Genomic DNA, 22,952 nt, shown 5'->3' with positions numbered 1-22,952 from the left:
ATTCTCAGGGGAATAATGTTTTACTGTTCAGAAGGCACAAGTTTTCACGATGCAAATGTTCATTAGCACAATTTTAATTTCCATAACTACTAATATTACCAAAACACTGAACTTCAGTGACTCCTGGTGAGAGCCTCTATATTCTATTCACCTCCACGCACAATTGGTAACAAAGGTTTCGTCATCCATCCAAGCATGCATCCCACACTCAGGATTTGACCTCTCTCTTCCAAAATCCCTGGGGTGACCTCACCATCCAGGGTTTTTCAGGTTCTCCTGAAATGAGGGAGGACTGAGGAAGTGGTTAAGGGATGGAAAGGGGGGATATCTGGCTCCCAACTCTCCAGGATTAGCCTCAGCCCAGGCACACACTCTCATCTATTCTTTGAACCTTGAACCAGGAGCCATAGACTCACCTGGGTGTCTCTGGCATGAGCCAGGTGGGCATTCTGCTAACTGCTGCTTCATCCCTGACCACCTAAGCATTCACACCCTTCTGGGTTTCCCAAAGGACCTCTATGCATACCCATCCCAACACCATTCTTTGAATTATTATTCTTTGCACTTGACAAGGGATATATGAGACAAGTTGCATCAGGAATTCTAGGAAGAAGACCCGAAGGTACCTCTCCCACACTATAGGTACTCTAGGGGTTGTACTCTCACAACTTGCCATTGCCCAAGTATTGCACAGATGTCTCCATCCAACTGAAAATTCCAGGACTGCCTCCAATAGCTGCTCAGGATCATAGCTTTGGCAGCAGCCAACCAATGCCAATGCTCTTTAGTGTTCTCCAAGTCCAGATTCTTTCTGCCCACTGACTGGTCTCGAGTCAATGATTGGAGGGTCTCAGTCAACTGTCCTCTTTCAATTCTTACTAACGTTGAATACAGAGAGGAGCTGTGGGAATCAGAGATGGACTGTGTTCTTGGCTCTCCAGTTCTGCTGCAAATAGGGAATGCCTTCTCTAGAGTTGGGGTACATTGGGGAAGGGCAGGCTCAGAACAGCAGATAAGCTTCTACCATTCAATAATATTTAATAATCAGTATGATCATATTTCATAGTGTGGTTCTGCTGAGTGTCTGCAAGATTCCTAACTGTCCTTATGCAGGAGCTTGTGCACTCCCACTGCTGGAAATGCTAGAGCGAGCTCCTGCAGAACCACATCTAAAAGCTGAGTGTGTGAAGGGCAAGATCCCAGGTTGTACTCAGGCTGCTCACTCCTTTATTCTCCACTGAGCAAAAACTGGGCTTGGTCCTGAGCAGTGACTGCATAAAGTGAAAGACAGAGCCCCATCCTGCTCAGAAGGATCATGCTTGCAGAGGGAAAAAATGGCAAGTAGGAAATAAATACTAACCCAGACCTCTAAGGTACAGGGATTTGGTATGCACACCTAGAATCAAGGCTTACATCAAGTTTATGCATTCAGTAAAAGACAATTTCCCTGGGCGTTAGCAGAGTTTTGTTTTTTTAATAAAAAGATCCCTCAAAACTGTTTTTAGGTATTCTAACTCCAATATGTTTATTATGATCAACTTCACCTCAATGTGTTTGAGGATATGAAATAATTCTAGGACTCTTCCACATGAGGTGACAGTGGACAAAAATTTACATGGATGTATTTAATCATATCAGAGGAAACATTCCACTGTTGATTTTCTTACTCCCTTATTTCAATTAGCATGAAGTTCTCCAGTTCCATCCCCTTTCCTCCAGTTCCATCCAGTGACCAGCAAATGACATCATTTCATTCGTTTTTATGGTTGAGTAAACTCTGTAGCATATATAGACCACATTGTCTTTAGCCATTCACTCTTCATAGGCACCTGGGCTGGTTCCACATCTTAGCTATTGGGAGTCATGCTGTAAACATAGAGAGATGTGGCTATGTCACTATAGTATGCTGATTTTAGTTCTTTTGGATGAATACAAAGGAGTGGAACAGCGGGTTCATATAGAGGTTTCATTTCTAATCATTGGAGATATCTAGTGTTTTCAAAAGTATTATTCCATACTGCAAAGTCCAGTTGTCTGAGTTACACATAGCACAATGAACAAAAATCCTCTAAAGGAGAAGGTTTTTTCTGCAGGTCATAACCTGAGCTCTGAAGAATGGGCTTCTACTTTATACTTTCTGAGAAAAGAGGTTCATCCTACCTCCTTTCAGGTAATATTTGCAGTATAAAGAGAGACCCAGCCAAACTTCACAGACAGACAGAATCTGGAGTGGCAGTGAAACAAATTACTGTTCTCTCCTGTATGTTCTGTTAGAAGTTTTACTGAAGAGGGACTGCACTTAATTCTCTGTTTTAGCCCCCACCTCCTTCTCCTCTTCCTCCTGATCTGGTCCTCCTTCCTCCATTTCTTTTGTTCCTTGTCATTGGTCTTTGTTGTTGTTTTGTTTTTATATATTACCTAGAAGTATATCTAGAAGTTGAAGTAGTCTTTCTTGGTTTTAACATATTAAATATTTTCTGATCAATATATTAATTGTACTTCACAAATAAAAAAAAAACATTTACTAATTTAGTAAATCCTGAAACTGCAAAAAAAAAACAGTAAAATCATTCAACTTTACAAAAAAAAACAAAACAAGAAAATCAATAGTTTAGGGACAGACAGCAAAATTGACACCAGTAAAGGGAACTGGGAAAGAAGGTAATCATACAAAAAAAAATCTAGGAGTGCTTGGGGAATCTATAGGCAGTCACACCAGGAGGAAGGAAGGAGTTAAAAAATACACATCTCTCTATTGGTAAAACATCACTGATGGAGTTAATGTTGAAACACTACAAATTGGTGAACTGTGGCAATGTATGAAGTAAATACACGAAACATCTTACCCGGAGCCATCCAAAATGAAAGGGGAGGAAAAATTGAGACATCGCTCCTCTCCTCTCCTCTCCTCTCCTCTCCTCTCCTCTCCTCTCCTCTCCTCTCCTCTCCTCTCCTCTCCTCTCCTCTCCTCTCCTCTCCTCTCTTCTCCCCATCTGACCTCCCCTCTCCCTCTCTTCCATAGGGCACTGTTTTCCAGCAATGTGATGAGAGCAGTTGACTTGGACACAGGCTGCAGATTGGTTCATCAAAATCATCACATAATTCCCTGAGTTATGATCATTATATAAGCTGCTTCTTGGGCGTTTTTCCATTGGGAGAAGATGAACCTCTGTAGACAAAAGCCCTTCCTGGACAAGGTTTCCAGCTCATCTCCCGTTTCTGTTCTCTTTATTAGCTCTCTTAGGCCACTGCATCCGAACACAACTTCAGAGAGGGAGAAATGTTCAATCACACCAGAGTGACTCAGTTCATCCTCAGGGGCTTCTCAGACTCACCAGAATGGAGATTAGTGGCCGTCTTATTTTTCTCCTGGGTCTACGCCTTTGCCCTCCTGGGGAATATCTCTGTAATCATAGCTGTGGTTAGAGATAGCCACCTCCACTCGCCCATGTACTTCTTCCTGAAGAATCTGTGTTTTGTGGATCTGAGCTACACCTCAGTCACCATCCCCAAGGCACTGGAAACCACCCTTCAGGGAACTGGGGTCATTTCCTACTTTGAGTGTGTCACTCAGCTTTACATGTTTTTTACACTTGCTTCAACCGAGTGCTTTCTGCTCACGGCCATGGCTTATGACCGATGCATGGCCATCTACAGGCCCTTGCTCTATGGGGCCATCATGAGTCAGAGGCTTTGCTGTGCCTTGGTGGTCCTGGCCTGGGTGGGCGGGGCCCTCTATGCAGCCTTCCTGGCCCTCAACACCTTCTCCCTTCCCTTCTGTGGGCCCAACCTTGTTGAGCACTTCTTCTGTGACATTCCTCCTCTCATGAGACTCTCCTGTGCCGACTTCCACTCCAGCGAGGAGATGATCTTCGCTGTGGGCAGCTGCATCATCATGAGCTCCTTTGCCCTCACGGTTCTCTCCTATATCCGCATCATCTCCACCCTCATGCGGATGCCTTCCGTGGATGGCCGGTGGAAGGCCTTCTCCACCTGCTCCTCCCACTTGACCACGGTCCTTCTGTTTTACACCAGTGCAAACTTCACCTACTTGAGGTCTGCGTCTCAGTACTCCCCCACCCAGGGTCGCCTGGCATCCATTTTCTACTCCATCCTCACCCCTTCCTTGAATCCTGTCATCTACTGTCTCAGGAACCGAGACATGAAGGTCGCGCTACACAGACTGTACTGTCAGAGAAAGTTCTGAGTGCTAGTGACCGCACAGTGTGGGCTCTTGTCCAGGGTCTGATGACCAGGGGGTGCAGACAAACCTTACCCCATTCCTCCCCCTGCATCCTGCTGATCCTTCCCCCTGAAGACCCCTCCCCACACTGCCACCTGCTGCTTGGCTTCTCTCTCCAGATGCTGTTTTGCTTCAGTGGTTTTATATACTTTTCCACCACAGAAAAACAAATTTTGATTTCTTCAGTTAGTACCCTAAAAATAACTTCTTTTTAATATTTATTTTTTTAGTTGGACACAATATCTTTATTGTGTCTATAAAAAATTCTTCTTCCATCCAGTGTATCTGTAAGAATTCATGTTCTTTTTTTTCCTCTGAGGTTTTCTTATATGGTACTCTCAAATATTTATCATCATTCTCATGTAATGGCCACTAATCTTGAATATTGATCTCTCTCTTGACACCGTGTCTTTGAATGTAACATAAGAAACACATTTTTAACCTTTCTAAAATCTACTTATTCCTTTTCCTGTCTTTCAAACTGCCTTACTATTCCTAATTCAGTTATTTAGCCCCTATTCTGCTTAGTTCTTGAAGCCAATGAGTAGAACCCATTCTCATTTCATTTTTGAAGTTGTTGAAAATGGAAAGCCATATTGAAATGGAAATGGAAATGGAAAGCTATCCATACACTCTACCAATAGCTATTATCCCAGACCCAATAATCTGATTTTAGACATTGTTTATCTTTTGACAGCTCCTTCTTTGCAATAGCATCAAGTTAAATAAAATAAAAAGTTTTGTTGTGATCTATGTGATATAGTGCAATGAACATTCAGAATTGACAATCACATGATTTGGCCATGAAATGATTGACAACTTTTTAGAAGTCAAATAAATATAAAGCAGGTTTTGTTTCCCACAAGGTAATTATTGTGTGAATATTATAAGTTACTTTATTCTATAAGTTTTCTCAATGCACAAAAAATGACAAAGTGCTCATTGAAAGTGAGCCTAAGTTATTTGAAATGTATGTTAGGAATTCAAGGACAAAACACTGACAAAATAAAACCACATATAATGGTTAAAAAAAAAAGAAAGAAAGAAAAGAAAAGAAAAAGAAAGAAAAGTAAAACTAGTAGCAGGAAGTGGTGGTACATGCCTGTAATACAGTGGCTTGGGAGGCTGAGGCAGGAGGATCACAAGTTCAAAGCCAGCCTCAGCAAAAGCAAGGTTCAAAGAAATTCAGTGAGACCCTGTCTCTAAATAAAATACAAAATAGGGCTGGGGATGTGGTTCATTGGCTGAGTGCCCCTTAGTTTAAACCCCAGTACCCACTGCCACAAAAAAATTGAGTCAAGTGAAAACAAAAAGAGAGAATTTGAACTAATGGGCATCTAAAGATGGAAAATATCTATATTACCACATTCAAGTTAACCACAAAAGTTATAACAGATTAATAAAAAATATACCTGGTATTGAACTAGGGTCACTTAACCATTGACCCATATCCCCTGTCCGTTTTTTTAAAAAAATATATTTTGAATCAGGGGTCATTAAATTGCCCAGGATGGCCTCAAACTTGGGACACTCCTCCCTACCTTCCTGAGTAGCTGGAATTGCACACATGTAACACAGGCCAAGCTGTGTGTGTTGCTTTCTTGTTTATACTCTACAAGACAAATCTACTTAGCACAATTCAAGAAGCACATTCTTTGGCAGAGTAGACATTAATGTACATACATACATACATACATATACATGTGTGTATATATGTAAGTCTCTAAACCATCTGCATAGCTAAGTACCTTCCCTCCAAAAATCTGACAGACCCTCCACAGAGCCCCATGAGCTCCTGTTCTGCAGCCAGATAAACTCCTACATTATCAACCTCTACTATGAATTTATTAAAATTTCTTTCACTAACTGGCATTTCCATGTTTCCCAGGTTGTACTTTTTCAAGCTCTCTCAAATAACACAAGGTGCCCCTACGAATTCTCAATCAATGTTATCTATAAATAAAATATCCAGTGATAGGCACCAAAAATATTCCCAGGACAAGCTCCCTAGAGAGCTCCAATCACATTACCTCATTTTCCCTGATGGTGTGGAAGTGGTAACAATGCCCATTATTTAATGGACATGCAGAAGAAGCAGCCACTCCACCCATCTCTCCAGCCTTCTTCTCCCTAGGACTTGCTGACTTGCTGATGAGGAGGTTCTGCTCTGCCCTCACTTGGATGTGTCTGGTTGCAAAAAGTAAGTCTTGCTCCATAAGAGATCTGATTAGTTCAGATAAAACCTCATGGATACCTAACTGCAAGTGACATCTTTAATTTGTCTTGACTTCCATTTATTGTAGAATGTTGCAGGGCTAAAAACCAGACAAAGACTCTGATAAAATGGGTGGATTATTTCTATTTACAACCAGTCAGATTTTAAATTCACCACCATGTCTGCATATCAGTTATGTACAAGAATACATATCTATTTCTAGTTGAACAGTTTTATTTATAGTCTAGATGGGAATCGCTGCTAATTCCTATTTCTGTGACTGTTTAAATAACTTCATATCTGTTGGGGAATGTTGACAGCATCAAATGGCTCACTCCACAGAGATGACTCCTCTTTATTTTCCCTTGTAAAGGTAAGAATAAAGAATCACATGTTTCACTCTCATGATTTACTTGAAGATATCCACAAGTGACATTGTTTTAGCTTTCCAATTTTGCAGGAATTGTGAGAAAATGCATACTGCCTCTAATAAACACACCCCAGAAGTAGGGGACCAGCTTACTTCATGTGCACTCCCAACTGCTATCATAGAGTCAGGTGTGATTAGGGAAGCATGGGGTGAATGTGTCTCCAGAAAACCCCAACTGTGCAGAGAAAAGATACAAAGTGCTCACACTTATTGAGCATGAATAGTGCACCAGATGCTCTTAGAGAATTGCCTGTGAATCCTGTTTAAGCAGGTGTTTATTTACAAGCATGTGGACACTCAAGACATCATAACCCTGTAGACACTGCAAGTCTGAAGTCCTTGAATGACCAGCTGTGAGCAGGACACAGATGGTCTTTCTGTTAGGTATGTGATCAGCAGATAGTCTTTGTGGGGATATTTGAAGGAAAAAAAAAAGAAAGAAACCAAAAGACTGATTGTGTCTGTCCTTGTAAAACTGAAGTGGGAACAGAGGACAGAAGGCAGCCCGGTACATCTGGCGGGTGGCAATGGGTGTCCAGAGGAGGGAGTGGGAAGGAAGAATTCACGCAAGCTAGTGGCAGCTGGGAGCCCAGGGACAACAACAGAAGTGCCTCCGTCTGAAGAATATGCTTCTGCTTTGGATTGCTGGACCACCTTCCTGCCCTCTTCAACACCTACCAACATCCTGAGGGAAAGCACACAGATTTCTAAAGATGCAGGAACGTGAGATGCACACTGCTGGGTTGATACACCTGTTTTTTTGTTTCATATGTGGTTTTCATGATTTACTTTTTGGCAATAGAAATGATGCTTTCTCTTTTGCAATTACATACACATTCAAGCAGACAGACAGATAAACAGATTATTAACCCTGGGGAACAAATGTATTCATAAGCCGGTGAGAGCAGTAGCATGTTCCCACAGGATATTTCTTTCATTGGTTGGCATCCTCTAGAAAGAAGAGTATTAGAGGATACTGGGTTGAAGATTAATTTTGTTAACAAAAACATTCTCAGGGGAATAGTGTTTTTAATGTTTAGAAGGCACAAGATTTCACGATGCAAATGTTCATTAGCACAATTTTAATTTCTAGAACTACAAATATTAGCAAACATCTGAACTTCAGTGACTCCTGGTAAGACCCACTATATTCTGTTGACCTCCACATACAATTGGTAACAAAATTTTCATCATCCATCCAAGCATGCATCCCACACTGAGGATTTGACATCTCTCTTCCAATAACCAGGGGAGGCCTCACCATCCAGGGTTCCTCAGGTCCTCCTGAAATGAGGGAGGACTTGGGAAATGCTTCAGGGATGGAAAGAGGGGACATCTTTCTCCCAACCCTCCTGGATTAGCCTCAGCCCAGGTCCATACTCTCACCTATTCTTTGAACTTTGAACCAGGAGCCATAGACTCACCTGGGTGTCTCTGGCATGAGCCAGGTGGGCATTCTGCTAACTGCTGCTTCATTCCTGACCACCTAAGCATTCACACCCTTCTAGGTTTCCCCAAGGACCTCTATGCACACCCATTTCCATACCATTTTTTGAATTATTTTTCTTTGTACTTGACAGGGGATATATGTGACAAGTTGCATCAGGAATTCCAGGTAGGAGAAGACCCCAATGTACCCCTCCCACCCTATAGGTACTCTAGGGTTGAACTCTGCACAACTTGCCATTCCCCAAGTATTGCACAGATGTCTCCATCCAACAGAAAATTCAGGACTGCCTCCAAAAGCAGCTCAGGAACATAGCTTTGACAGCAGCCACACATATATTAATGCTCTTTAGTGTTCTCCAAGTCCAGATTCTATCTGCCCACTGACTGGCCTGGAGTCAATGAGTGGAGGGTCTCAGTCAACTGTCCTCTTTCAATTCTTATTAATGTTGAATACAGAGAGGAGCTGTGGGAATCAGAGATGGACTGTGTTCTTGGCTCTCCAGTTCTGCTGCAGATAGGGAATGCCTCCTCTAGAGTTTGGGGTAAATTGGGGAAGGGCAGGCTCAGAACAGAAGATAAGTTCTACCATTCAATAATATTTAATAATCAGTATGATCATATTTCATAGTGTGATTCTGCTAAGTGTCTGCAAGATTCCTAACTGTCCTTATGCAGGAGCTTGAGCACTCCCACTGCTGGCAATGCTAGAGCGAGCTCCTGCAGAACCACATCTAAATGCCGAGTGTGTGAAGGGCAACATCCCAGGTTGTACTCAGGCTGCTCACTCCTTTATTCTCCACTGAGCACCAACTGGGCTTGGTCCTGAGCAGTGACTGCATAAAGTGAAAGACAGAGCCCCATCCTGCTCAGAAGGATCATGCTTGCAGAGGGAAAAAATGGCAAGTAGGAAATAAATACTAACCCAGACCTCTAAGGTACAGGGATTTGGTATGCACACCTAGAATCAAGGCTTACATCAAGTTTATGCATTCAGTAAAAGACAATTTCCCTGGGCTTTAGCAGAGTTGTTTTATAAAAGATCCCTCAAAACTGTTTTTAGGTATTCTAACTCCAATATGTTTATTGTGATCAGCTTAACCTCAATGTGTTTGAGGATATGAAACAATTCTAGGACTCTTCCACATGAGGTGACAGTGGACAAAAGTTTACATGCATGTATTTAATCCTATCAGATGTCAGAATAGAGTTAAATTTCCCAACTTTAACCAAATTTTCAAAGTAAATATGAATTCCCTATTGAAAATGTGGATAAGATGAGCACTTGTCAGAGCTTTGTCATAGAGCCTGACTAATAAAGCCCAGCCTTGAGTCAAGATTGTCAATCTCATGAGCAAAGTCTTTAGGAGGAGTGGGAATGGATGTGCAGGAGGAGGTGAGAGCTGTGGCCACTCCCCAATACCTTCCTGTTTTGCCAGTGCAGGTTCCTTGTCCTATCTGAAAAATGAGGCTTAAGGGACAACATTTCCTCAATAGGGGTCAGGAGCCAGAACATCACCACCACCCCACTAGATACATCTGTGCAGAGAAAAATGTTTAAAAAATATTTTTAAAATGTGCTTGAAATTTAGATCTGTTAGATCCATGTTTTTGCTCTTCTGATTTCAGAAATATTTCCATGTTTATTAAATATATTATACTGCAGTAAGTGCAATTTATAAGATTTTGTGAATTTTAATGAATATTTCATATTTTAAATTGAATTAATAAAATATATGTGTAAGAAATATAACATCAAATCTTTTTTACTAAGTAATTTTAATGATTTTATTGGTGCATTATAGATATACATAATAGTGGTTTCATTTTAAAATATTAGTATTGCATGAAAATAAAATGCCACATTTCAGCCCCTGTACTTCTACTTCCCCACCCCTTTCCTATTTCCCTGACCTCCTTCCTGTTCTAATGATCTCCTTTATATTTGTTTCTTGTTTTTTTAAATTAGCACTATAAAGACAAATGTAAGATTGGCATTCACTAGGGTATGTGCATCCATGTGCATAGGAAAATTTGATGAATTTCATTTCTCAGTTCCTCCTTTCCTGTCCTTGTTCACTCCCTCCCATTCTCCCTACTCCACTGTTTTACAATCTTGAGGTTCACTCTTTTCTATTCCTTATTTTGTTCTAGCCCCCCATATAAGAGAAAACATTCCACCATTGATTTTCTTACTCTCTTATTTCACTTAGTATGAAGTTCTCCAGTTGCATCCATTTACCAGTAAATTACATCATTTCATTCTTTTTTATGGCTGAGTAAACTCTGTAGCATATATTGACCACATTGTCTTTAGCCATTCGCTCTTCACAGGCACCTGGGCAGGTTCCATATCTTAGCTATTTGGAGTCATGCTGTAAACATGGAGAGTTGTGACTGTGTCACTATAGTATGCCGATTTTAGTTCTTTTGGATGAATACAAAGGAATGGGACAGTGGGCTCATATAGAGGTTTCATTTCTAATCTTTGGAGATATCTAGTGTTTTCAAAAGTATTATTCCATACTGCAAATTCCAGTTGTCTGAGTTACACATGGACAAAGAACAAGAATCTTCTAAAGGAGAAGGTTTTTCTGCAGGTCATAGACTGAGCTCTGAAGAATGGACTTCTACTTTATTTTTTCCAAGAAAAGAGGTCCATCCTACCTCCTTTCAGATAACATTTGTAGTATAAAGAGAGACCCAGCCAAACATCACAGACAGAGAGAATCCTGAGTGGCAGTGAACACATTCCTCTTCTCTCCTGTATGTTCTGCTAAAAGGTTTGCTGAAGAGTGATCGCACTTAATTCTCTGTCTTAACCCCTCCTCCTTCTCCTCTTCCTCCTGATCTGGTCCTCCTTCCTCCATTTCTTTTGTTCCTTGTCACTGGTTTGTGTTGTTGTTTTGTTTTTATATTATTACCTAGAAGTTGATCTAGAAGTTGAGGTAGTCTTTCTTGGTTTTTAACATATTAAATATTTTCTGATCAATATGTTAATTGTACTTCACAAATTAAAAAAACAAAATTAATAATTTAGTAAATCCTGAAACTACAAAAAAAACAGTAAAATCATTCAACTTTAAAAAAAAAATCCAAGAAAATCAATAGTTTAGGGACAGACAGCAAAATTGACACCAGTAAAGGGAACTGGGAAAGAAGGTAATCCTGCAAAAATTATCTAGGAGGGCTTGGGGAATCTATAGGCAGTCACACCAGGAGGAAGGAAGGAGTTAAAAAATACACATCTCTCCATTGGCTAAAACATCACTGATGGAGTTAATGTTGAAACACTACAAAGTGGTGAACTGTGGCAATGTATGAAGTAAATACATGAAACTTCTTGCCTGAAGCCATGCAAAAAGAAGGGGGAAGAAAAATTTGTGAGACATCTCTCCTCTCCTCTCCTCTCCCCTCCCCTCCCCTCCCCTCCCCTCCCCTCCCCTCCTCTCCTCTCCTCTCCTCTCCTCTGTTCTCCCCCTCTGTCCTCCCCTCTCCCTCTCGTCCATGAGGCACTGTCTTCCAGCAATGTGATAAGAGCAGTTGACTTGGACACAGGCTGCAGATTGGTTCATCAAAATCATCACATAATTCCCTGAGTTATGATCATTATATAAGCTGCTTCTTGGGCGTTTTTCCATTGAGAGAAGATGAACCTCTGTAGACAAAAGACCTTCCTGGACAAGGTTTCCAGCTCATCTCCTGTTTCTGTTCTCATGCTTAGCTCTCTGTGGCCACCACATCAGAACACAACTTCAGAGAGGGAGAAATGTTCAATCACACCAGAGTGACCCAGTTAATCCTCAGGGGCTTCTCAGACATCCCAGAATGGAGATTAGTGGCTGTCTTATTTTTCTCCTTGGTGTATGCCTTTAACCTCCTGGGGAATATCTCGGTCATCATAGCTGCGGTTAGAGACAGCCGCCTCCACTCACCCATGTACTTCTTCCTGAAGAATCTGTGTTTTGTGGATCTGAGCTACACCTCAGTCACCATCCCCAAGGCCCTGGAAACCACCCTTCAGGGAACTGGGGTCATTTCCTACTTTGAGTGTGTCACTCAGCTTTACATGTTTTTTACACTTGCTTCGACCGAGTGCTTTCTGCTCACGGCCATGGCTTATGACCGATGCATGGCCATCTACAGGCCCTTGCTCTATGGGGCCATCATGAGTCAGAGGCTTTGCTGTGCCTTGGTGGTCCTGGCCTGGGTGGGCGGGGCCCTCTATGCAGCCTTCCTGGCCCTCAACACCTTCTCCCTTCCCTTCTGTGGGCCCAACATTGTTGAGCACTTCTTCTGCGACATTCCTCCTCTCATGAGACTCTCCTGTGCCGACTTCCACTCCAGCGAGGAGATGGTCTTTGCTGTGGGCAGCTGCGTCATCATGAGCTCCTTTGCCCTCACGGTCCTCTCCTACATCCGCATCATCTCCACCCTCATGCGGATGCCCTCCGTGGATGGCCGGTGGAAGGCCTTCTCCACCTGCTCCTCCCACCTGACTACGGTCCTTCTGTTTTACACCAGTGGAAGCTTCACCTACTTGAGGTCTGCGTCTCAGTACTCCCCCACCCAGGGTCGCCTGGCATCCATTTTCTACTCCATCCTCACCCCTTCCTTGAATCCTGTCATCTACTGTCTCAGGAACCGAGACATGAAGGTCGCGCTACACAGACTGTACTGTCAGAGAAAGTTCTGAGTGCTAGCCACCGCACAGTGTGGGCTCTTGCCCAGGGTCTGATGACCAGGGGGTGCAGACAAACCTTACCCCATTCCTCCCCTTGATTCTTCACCCACACGGCCACCTGCTGCTTCTCCTCTCTCTCCAGATGCTGTTTTGCTTCAGTGGTTTTATATACTTTTCCACCACAGAAAAACAAATTTTGATTTCCTCAGTTAGCACCCTAAAAATCACTTCTTTTTAGTATTTATTTTTTAGTTGGACACAGTATCTTTATTGTGTCTATAAAAAATTCTTCTTCCATCCAGTGTATCTGTAAGAATTCATGTTCCTTTTTTACCTCTGAGCTTTTCTTATATGATACTCTCAAATATTTATCATCATTCTCATGTAATGGCCCCTAATCTTGAATTTTGATCTCTCTCTTGACTCCGTGTCTTTGAATGTAACATAAGAAACACATTTTTAACCTTTCTAAAATCTACTTATTCCTTTCCCTCTCTTTCAAACTGCCTTACTATTCCTAATTCAGTTATTTAGCCCCTATTCTGCTTAGTTCTTGAAGCCAATGAGTAGAACCCATTCCCATTTCATTTTTGAAGTTGTTGAAAATGGAAAGCCATATTGAAATGGAAATGGAAATGGAAAGCTATCCATACACTCTACCAATAGCTATTATCCCAGACCCAATAATCTGATTTTAGACATTGTTTATCTTTTGACAGCTCCTTCTTTGCAATAGCATCAAGTTAAATAAAATAAAAAGTTTTGTTGTGATCTATGTGATATAGTGCAATGAACATTCAGAATTGACAATCACATGATTTGGCGATGAAATGATTAAAAACTTTTTAAAAGTCAAATAAATATAAAGCAGGTTTTGTTTCCCACAAGGTAATTATTGTGTGAATATTATAAGTTACTTTATTGTATAAGTTTTCTCAATGCACAAAAAATGACAAAGTGCTCATTGAAAGTGGGCCTAAGTTATTTGAAATGTATGTTAGGAATTCAAGGACAAAACACTGACAAAATAAAACCACATATAATGGTTAAAAAAAAAGAAAGAAAGAAAAGAAAAGAAAAAGAAAGAAAAGTAAAACTAGTAGCAGGAAGTGGTGGTACATGCCTGTAATACAGTGGCTTGGGAGGCTGAGGCAGGAGGATCTCAAGTTCAAAGCCAGCCTCAGCAAAAGCAAGGTTCAAAGAAATTCAGTGAGACCCTGTCTCTAAATAAAATACGAAATAGGGCTGGGGATGTGGTTCATTGGCTGAGTGCCCCTTAGTTTAAACCCCAGTACCCACTGCCACAAAAAAATTGAGTCAAGTGAAAACAAAAAGAGAGAATTTGAACTAATGGGCATCTAAAGATGGAAAATATCTACGTTACCACATTCAAGTTAGCCACAAAAGTTATAACAGATTAATAAAAAATATACCTGGTATTGAACTAGGGTCACTTAACCATTGACCCATATCCCCTGTCCGTTTTTTTAAAAAAATATATTTTGAATCAGGGGTCATTAAATTGCCCAGGATGGCCTCAAACTTGGGACACTCCTCCCTACCTTCCTGAGTAGCTGGAATTGCACACATGTAACACAGGCCAAGCTGTGTGTGTTTCTTTCTTGTTTATACTCTACAAGACAAATCTACTTAGCACAATTCAAGAAGCACATTCTTTGGCAGAGTAGACATTAATGTACATACATACATATACATGTGTGTATATATATAAGTTTCTAAACCATCTGCATAGCTAAGCACCTTCCCTCCAAAAATCTGACAGACCCTCCACAGAGCCCCATGAGCTCCTGTTCTGCAGCCAGATAAACTCCTACATTATCAACCTCTACTATGAATTTATTAAAATTTCTTTCACTAACTGGCATTTCCATGTTTCCCCGGTTGAACTTTTTCAAGCTCTCTCAAATAACACAAGGTGCCCCTACAAATTCTCAATCAATGTTATCTATGAATAAAATATCCAGTGATAGGCACCAAAATTATTCCCAGGGCAAGTTCCCTAGAGAGCTCCAATCACATTACCTCATTTTCCCTGATGGTGTGGAAGTGGTAACAAGGCCCATTATTTAATGGACATGCAGAAGAACCAGCCACTCCACCCATCTCTCCAGCCTTCTCCTCCCTAGGACTTGCTGACTTGCTGATGAGGAGGTTCTGCTCTGCCCTCACTTGGATGTTTCTGGATGCAAAAAGTAAGTCTTGCTCCATGCGAGATCTGATTAGTTCAGATAAAACCTCATGGGTACCTAACTGCAAGTGACATCTTTAATTTGTCTTGACTTCCATTTATTGTAGAATGTTGCAGGGCTAAAAACCAGACAAAGGCTCTGATAAAATGGGTGCATTATTTCTATTTACAACCAGTCAGATTTTAAATTCACCACCATGTCTGCATATCAGTTATGTACAAGAATACATATCTATTTCAAGTTGAACAGTTTTATTTATAGTCTAGATGGGAATCGCTGCTAATTCCTACTTCTGTGGCTGTTTAAATAACTTCAAATCTGTTGGGGAATGTTGACAGCATCAAATGACTCACTCCACAGAGATGACTCCTCTTTATTTTCCCTTGTAAAGATAAGAATAAAGAATCACATGTTTCACTCTCATGATTTACATGAAGATATCCACAAATGACATTGTTTTAGCTTTCCAATTTTGCAGGAATTGTGAGCTAATGTATACTGCCTCTGGTAAACACACCTCAGAAGTAGAAGACCAGTTTGCTTCATGTGCACCCCCAACTGCTATCGTAGAGTCAAGTCTGACTGGAGAAGCTTGGGGTGAATGTGTCTCCAGAAAACTCCTACTGCGCAGAGAAAAAATATAAAGTGCTCACACTTATTGAGCATGAATAATGCACCAGATGCTCTTAGAGAATTGTCCGTGAATCCTGTTTAAGCAGGAGTTTATTTACAAGCATGTGGACACTCAAGACATCATAACCATGGAGACACTGCAAGTCTGAAGTCCTTGAATGACCAGCTGTGAGCAGGGCACAGATGGCCTTTCTGTGGGTATATCGTCAGCAGATAGTCTTTGTGAGGATATTTGAAAAAAAATAAGAAAGAAACCAAAAGACTGATTGTGTCTGTCCTTGTAAAGCTGAAGTGGGAACATAGGACCAAAGGCAGCCTGGGTCATCTGATAGGGGGCAATGGGTGACCAGAGGAGGGAGTGGGAAGGAAGAATTCAGGCAGGACAGTGGCAGCTGGGATCCCAGGGACAACAACAGCATTGCCTCCATCTGAAGAATATGCCTCTGCTTTGGATTGAACTAAGGAGCTTCAGTTCAGGACCACCTACCTGTCCCCTCCAACACCTAGCATCACCCAAAGAAAAGCACACAGATTCATGAAGATGCAGAAACGTAAGATGTACACTGCTGGGCTGATATACCTGTTTTTAACTATTGTTTCAAATGTGTTTTTCATGATTTATATTTTGGCAATGGAAACGATGTTTTCTCTTTTGCAATTACATACACATTCAAGCAGAAAAGCAGATAAGCAGGCTATTAACCCTGGGGAACAAATGTATTCATGGGCCAGTGAGAGCAGTAGCATGCTCCCACAGGACATTTCTTTCATTGGTTGGCATCCTCTAGAAAGAAGAGAATTGGAGGATACTGGGCTAAAGTTTATTTTGTTAACAAATACCTTCTCAGGGGAATAATGTTTTTACTGTTTTGAAAGCACAAGTTTTCACGATGCAAATGTTGATTAGCACAATAGTAATTTCGAGAACTACTAACATTAGCAAACATCTGAACTTCAGTGACTCCTGGTGAGACTCACTATATTCCATTCACCTCCACGTAAAATTGGTAACAAATGTTTCAGCATCCATCCAAGCATGCATCCCACACTCAGGATTTGATATCTCTCTTATAAAATCCCAGGGACCTCACCATCCAGGGTTTCTCAGGTCCTCTTGCAATGAGGGAGGACTGGGGAAGTGGTTCAGAAATGGAAGGGGGTTCATCTGGCTCCAAACCCTCTTGGATTAGCCTCAGCCCAGGCGCACACTCTCACCTATTCCTTGAACTTTGAACCAGGAGCCATAGACTCACCTGGGTGTCTCTGGCATGACCCAGATGGACATTCTGCTAACTGCTGCTTCATCCCTGACCACCTGAGCATTCACACCCTTCTGGGTTTCCCCAAGGACCTCTATACACACCCATCCCAACACCATTCTTTGAATTATTTTTCTTTGCACTTGACAGGGGATATATGTGACAGGTTGCATCAGGAATTCCAGGTAGGAGAAGACCCCAAGATACCTCTCCCCCCCTATACAAACTCTAGGGGTTGAACTCTGCACAACTTGCCATTGCCCAAGTATTCCACAGATGTCTCCATCCGACAGAAAATTCCAGAACTGCCTCCAACAGCAGCTCAGGATCATAGCTTTGGCAGCAGCCACACCTATGTCAATGCTCTTTAGTGTTCTCCAGTCCAGATTCTACCTGCCCACTGACTGGCCTGGAGTCAATGAGCAGAGGGTCTTAGTCAACTGTCCTCTTTCAATTCTTATTAATGTTGAATACAGAGAGGAGCTGTGGGAATCAGAGATGGACTGTGTTCTTGGCTCTCCAGTTCTGCTGCAGATAGGGAATGCCTCCTCTAGAGTTTGAGGTAAACTGGGGAAGTGCAGGCTCAGAACAGCAGATAAGCTTCTACCATTCAACAATATTTAATAATCAGTATGATCATATTTCATAACGTGGTTCTGTTGAGTGTCTGCAAGATTCCTAACTGTCCTTATGCAGGAGCTTGAGCACTCCCACTGCTGGCAATGCTAGAGCGAGCTCCTGCAGAACATCTAAAAGCCGAGTGTGTGAAGGGCAAGATCCCAGGTTGCACTCAGGTTGCTCACTCCTTAATTCTCCACTGAGCAACAACCGGGCTTGGTCCTGAGCACTGACTGCATAAAGAGAAAGACAGAGCCCCATCCTGCTCAGAAGGATCCTGCCTGAAGTGGGAAAAAATGGCAAGTAGGAAATAAATACTAAACCCAGACCTCTAAGGTGCAGGGATTTGGTATGCACACCTAAAATCAAGGCTTACATCAAGTTTATGCGTTCAGTAAAAGACAATTTCCCTGGGCTTTAGCAGAGTTGTTTTATAAAAGATCCCTCAAAACTGTTTTTAGGTATTCTAACTCCAATATGTTTATTGTGATCAGCTTAACCTCAATGTGTTTGAGGATATAAAACAATTCTAGGACTCTTCCACATGAGGTGACAGTGGACAAAAGTTTACATGCATGTATTTAATCCTATCAGATGTCAGAATAGAGTTAAATTTCCCAACTTTAACCAAATTTTCAAAGTAAATATGAATTCCCTATTGAAAATGTGGCTAAGATGAACACTTGTCAGAGCTTTCTTCATAGGGCCTTCTGGAAAAGCCCAGCCTTGAGTTAAGATCATCAATCACATGAGCGAAGTCTTTAGGTGGAGTAGGAATGGATGTGCAGGAAGAGGTGAGAGCTGTGGCCACTCCCGAATACCTTCCCGCTTTGCCAGTGCAAGTTCCCTGCCTATCTGAAAAATGAGGCTTAAGGGACAACATCTCCCCCAACAGGGGCAGGAGCCAGAACATCACCACCACCCCACTAGATATATCTGTGCAGAGAAAAATGATTTAAAAAATGTTTAAAAAATGTGTTTGAACCTTAGATCTGTTAGATCCATGTTTTGTTCTTCTGATTTCTGAAATAAATTTATTTATTAAATATGTTATACTGTAGTAAGTGCAATTTATAAGATTTTGTGAATTTTAGTATTTCATATTTTATATTGAATCAATAAAGCATAGAAGTATGACTTTCCATATGGAAATATAACGCTAAATCTTTTTTACTAAGTAATTTTCATGATTTTATTGGTACATTATAGTTATACATAATAGTGGTTTCATTTAAAAATATTAGTATTGCATGAAAATAAAATGCCACATTTCAGCCCCTGTACTTCTACTTCCCCACCCCTTTCCTATTCCCCTGACCTCCTTCATGTTCTAATGATCTTCTTTATATTGGTGTCTTGTTTTTTAAATTAGCACTGTAAAGACAAACGTAAGATTGGCATGCACTGGGGTGCGTGTATCCATGTGCTTAGCATAATTTGATGATTTTCATTTCTCAGTTCCTCCTTTCCCATCCCTGTTCACTCCCTCCCATCCTCCCTACTCCACTGTTTTTTCTTCTTGAGGTTCACTCTTTTCCATTCCTTATTTTGTTCTAGCCCCCAAAACGAGAGGCAACATTCCACTGTTGATTTTCTTACTCTCTTATTTCACTTAGCATGAAGTTCTCCAGTTCCATCCCCTTTCTCCAGTTCCATCCATTGACCAGCAAATGACATCATGTCAATCTTTTTATGGCTCAGTAAACTCCGTAGCATATATAGACCACATTGTCTTTAGCCATTCACTCTTCACAGGCACCTGGGCTGGTTTCATATCTTGGGAGTCATGCTGTAAACATGGAGGGTTGTGACTGTGTCACTATAGTATGCCGATTTTAGTTCTTTTGGAGTAATACAAAGGAGTGGGACAGCGGGTTCATATAGAGATTTCATTTCTAATCATTGGAGATATCTAGTGGTTTCAAAAGTATTATTCCACACTGCAAAGTCCAGTTGTCTGAGTCACACATGGCACAACAAACAAGAATCTTCTAAAAGACAAGGCTTTTTCTGCAGGTCATAGACTGAGATCTGAAGAATGGACTTCTACTTTATTCTTTCCGAGAAAAGAGGTCCATCCTACCTCCTTTCAGGTAACATTTGCAGTATAAAGAGAGACCCAGCCAAACTTCACAGGCAGACAGAATCCTGAGTGGCAGTGAACTCATTCCTGTTCTCTCCTGTATGTTCTGCTAAAAGGTTTGCTGAAGAGAGACTGCATTTAATTCTCTGTCTGAACCCCTCCACCTTCTCCTCTTCCTCCTGATCTGGTCCTCCTTCCTCCATTTCTTTTGTTTCTTGTCATTGGTTTTTGTTGTTGTTTTGTTTTTATATTATTACCTAGAAGTTGATCTAGAAGATGAGGTAGTCTTTCTTGGTTTTTAACATATTAAATATTTTCTGATCGATATATTAATTGTAATTCACAAATTTAAAAAATCAATTACTTATTTAGTAAATCCTGAAACTACCAAAAAAAAACCAATAAAATCATTCACCTTTACAAAAAAAAAAAAAACAAGAAAATCAATAGTTTAGGGAAGGACAGCAAAATTGACACCTAAAGGGAATTGGGCAAGAAAGTAATCATACAAAAAAAAATCTAAGAGGGTTAAGAGAATCTATAGGCAGTCACACTATGAGAAAGGAAGGAGTTAAAAAATACACATCTCTCCATTGGCTAAAACATCACTGATGGAGTTAATGTTGAAACACTACAAAGTGGTGAACTGTGGCAATGTATGAAGTAAATACACGAAACTTGTTACCTGAAGCCATTAAAATGAAGGGGGAGGAAAAATTTGTGAGACATCTCTCCTCTCTTATCATCTTTCCTCTCTTCTTCTCTTCTCTCTTCTCCTTCTCTTCTCGTCTCCTCTCCTCTGTTCTCCCCTTCTGTGTTCTCCTTTCCCTCTCTTCCATGAGCCTCTGTCTTCCAGCAATGTGATAAGAGCAGTTGACTTGGACACAGGCTGCAGATTGGTTCATCAAAATCATCACATAATTCCCTGAGTTATGATCATTATATAAGCTGCTTCTTGGGCGTTTTTCCATTGAGAGAAGATGAACCTCTGTAGACAAAAGACCTTCCTGGACAAGGTTTCCAGCTCATCTCCCGTTTCTGTTCTCTTTCTTAGCTCTCTGTGGCCACTGCATCCGAACACAACTTCAGAGAGGGAGAAATGTTCAATCACACCAGAGTGACCCAATTCATCCTCAGGGGCTTCTCAGACATCCCAGAATGGAGATTAGTGGTCCTCTTAGTTTTCTCCTTGGTCTATGCCTTTAACCTCCTGGGGAATAGCTCGGTCATCATAGCTGCGGTTAGAGACAGCCGCCTCCACTCACCCATGTACTTCTTCCTGAAGAATCTGTGTTTTGTGGATCTGAGCTACACCTCAGTCACCATCCCCAAGGCCCTGGAAACCACCCTTCAGGGAACTGGGGTCATTTCCTACTTTGAGTGTGTCACTCAGCTTTACATGTTTTTTACACTTGCTTCAACCGAGTGCTTTCTGCTCACGGCCATGGCTTATGACCGATGCATGGCCATCTACAGGCCCTTGCTCTATGGGGCCATCATGAGTCAGAGGCTTTGCTGTGCCTTGGTGGTCCTGGCCTGGGTGGGCGGGGCCCTCTATGCAGCCTTCCTGGCCCTCAACACCTTCTCCCTTCCCTTCTGTGGGCCCAACATTGTTGAGCACTTCTTCTGCGACATTCCTCCTCTCATGAGACTCTCCTGTGCTGACTTCCACTCCAGCGAGGAGATGATCTTCGCTGTGGGCAGCTGCGTCATCATGAGCTCCTTTGCCCTCACAGTCCTCTCCTACATCCGCATCATCTCCACCCTCATGCAGATGCCCTCCGTGGATGGCCGGTGGAAGGCCTTCTCCACCTGCTCCTCCCACCTGACCACGGTCCTTCTGTTTTACACCAGTGCAAGCTTCACCTACTTGAGGTCTGCGTCTCAGTACTCCCCCACCCAGGGTCGCCTGGCATCCATTTTCTACTCCATCCTCACCCCTTCCTTGAATCCTGTCATCTACTGTCTCAGGAACCGAGACATGAAGGTCGCGCTACACAGACTGTACTGTCAGAGAAAGTTCTGAGTGCTAGCCACCGCACAGTGTGGGCTCTTGCCCAGGGTCTGATGACCAGGGGGTGCAGACAAACCTTACCCCATTCCTCCCCCTGCATCCTGCTGATCCTTCCCCCTGAAGACCCCTCCCCACCTGCTGCTTGGCTTCTCTCTCCAGATGATCTTTTGCTTCAGTAGTTTTATATACTTTTCCAACACAGAAAAACAAATTGTGATTTCTTCAGGTTTTACCCCAAAAATGACTTCTTTTTTTAACATTTATATTTTAGTTGGACACAATAGATTTATTTATTTATTTTTATGTGGTGCTGAGGATCAATCCCAGGACTTCGCATATGCTAGGCCAGCGCTCTACTGCTGAGCCACCACCCCAGCCCCACCCTAAAAATCATTTCTAAAAAAAATTCTTCTTCCATCCAGTGTATCTGTAAGAATTCATGTTCTTTTTTTCCTCCTATGTGTTTTTTCTTATATGGTACTCTCAAATATTTATCATCATTCTCATCTAATGGCCCCTAATCTTGAATTTTGATCTCTCTCTTGACACCGTGTCTTTGAATGTAACATAAGGAACACATTTTTAACCTTTCTAAAATCTACTTATTCCTTTCCCTCTCTTTCAAACTGCCTTGCTATTCCTAATTCAGCTATTTAGCCCATACTCTGCTTAGATCTTGAGCCAATGAGTAGAACCCGTTCTCATTTCATCTTTGAAGTTGTTGAAAATGGAAAGCCATATTGAAATGGAAATGGAAATGGAAAGCTATCCATATGCTCTATCACTGAGCTATAATCCCAGACCCAATAATCTTATTTTAGACATTGTTTAGCTTTTGACAGCTCCTTCTTTGCAATAGCATCAAGTTAAATAACATAAAAAGTTTTGTTGTGATCTGTGTGATTGAGTGCAATGAACATGCAGAATTGACAATCACATGATTTGGGATATGAAATGATTGGCAACTTTTTAAAAGTCAAATAAATATAATGCAGGTTTTTGTATCCCAGAAGGTAGTTATTGTGTGAATATTATGAGTTACTTTATTCTATAAGTTTTCTCAATGCACAAAAAATGTCAAAGTGCTCATTGAAAGTTGGCCTAAGTTAGTTAAAAT

General features: G+C 41.5%; 3 protein-coding genes across 3 annotated transcripts; all 3 read left to right on the top strand.

Moving 5' to 3' along the window:
* Positions 1 to 3,280: 3,280 nt before the first annotated feature.
* LOC143642289 (olfactory receptor 5AR1-like) lies at positions 3,281 to 4,207 on the top strand. The gene has a single exon (XM_077110604.1). The coding sequence runs from the start codon at positions 3,281 to 3,283 to the stop codon at positions 4,205 to 4,207; it is 927 nt and encodes a 308-aa protein (XP_076966719.1).
* A 7,896-nt stretch (positions 4,208 to 12,103) lies between these two features.
* On the top strand, positions 12,104 to 13,030 carry LOC143642288 (olfactory receptor 5AR1-like). Its single transcript, XM_077110603.1, has one exon. The coding sequence runs from the start codon at positions 12,104 to 12,106 to the stop codon at positions 13,028 to 13,030; it is 927 nt and encodes a 308-aa protein (XP_076966718.1).
* A 7,890-nt stretch (positions 13,031 to 20,920) lies between these two features.
* LOC143642290 (olfactory receptor 5AR1-like) lies at positions 20,921 to 21,847 on the top strand. Its single transcript, XM_077110605.1, has one exon. The coding sequence runs from the start codon at positions 20,921 to 20,923 to the stop codon at positions 21,845 to 21,847; it is 927 nt and encodes a 308-aa protein (XP_076966720.1).
* The last annotated feature ends 1,105 nt before the right edge of the window (positions 21,848 to 22,952 follow it).

Source organism: Callospermophilus lateralis, chromosome 11 (genome assembly GCF_048772815.1).
Source record: "Callospermophilus lateralis isolate mCalLat2 chromosome 11, mCalLat2.hap1, whole genome shotgun sequence".
NCBI lineage: Eukaryota > Metazoa > Chordata > Mammalia > Rodentia > Sciuridae > Callospermophilus > Callospermophilus lateralis.
The sequence above is the reverse complement of the archived record's forward strand: the minus strand, read 5'-3'. Positions and strand labels throughout refer to the sequence as shown.

Coding starts and splice junctions, on each gene's coding strand:
- LOC143642290 (XM_077110605.1), top strand. CDS start 20,921: ATGTTCAATCACACCAGAGTGACCCAATTCATCCTCAGGGGCTTCTCA.
- LOC143642289 (XM_077110604.1), top strand. CDS start 3,281: ATGTTCAATCACACCAGAGTGACTCAGTTCATCCTCAGGGGCTTCTCA.
- LOC143642288 (XM_077110603.1), top strand. CDS start 12,104: ATGTTCAATCACACCAGAGTGACCCAGTTAATCCTCAGGGGCTTCTCA.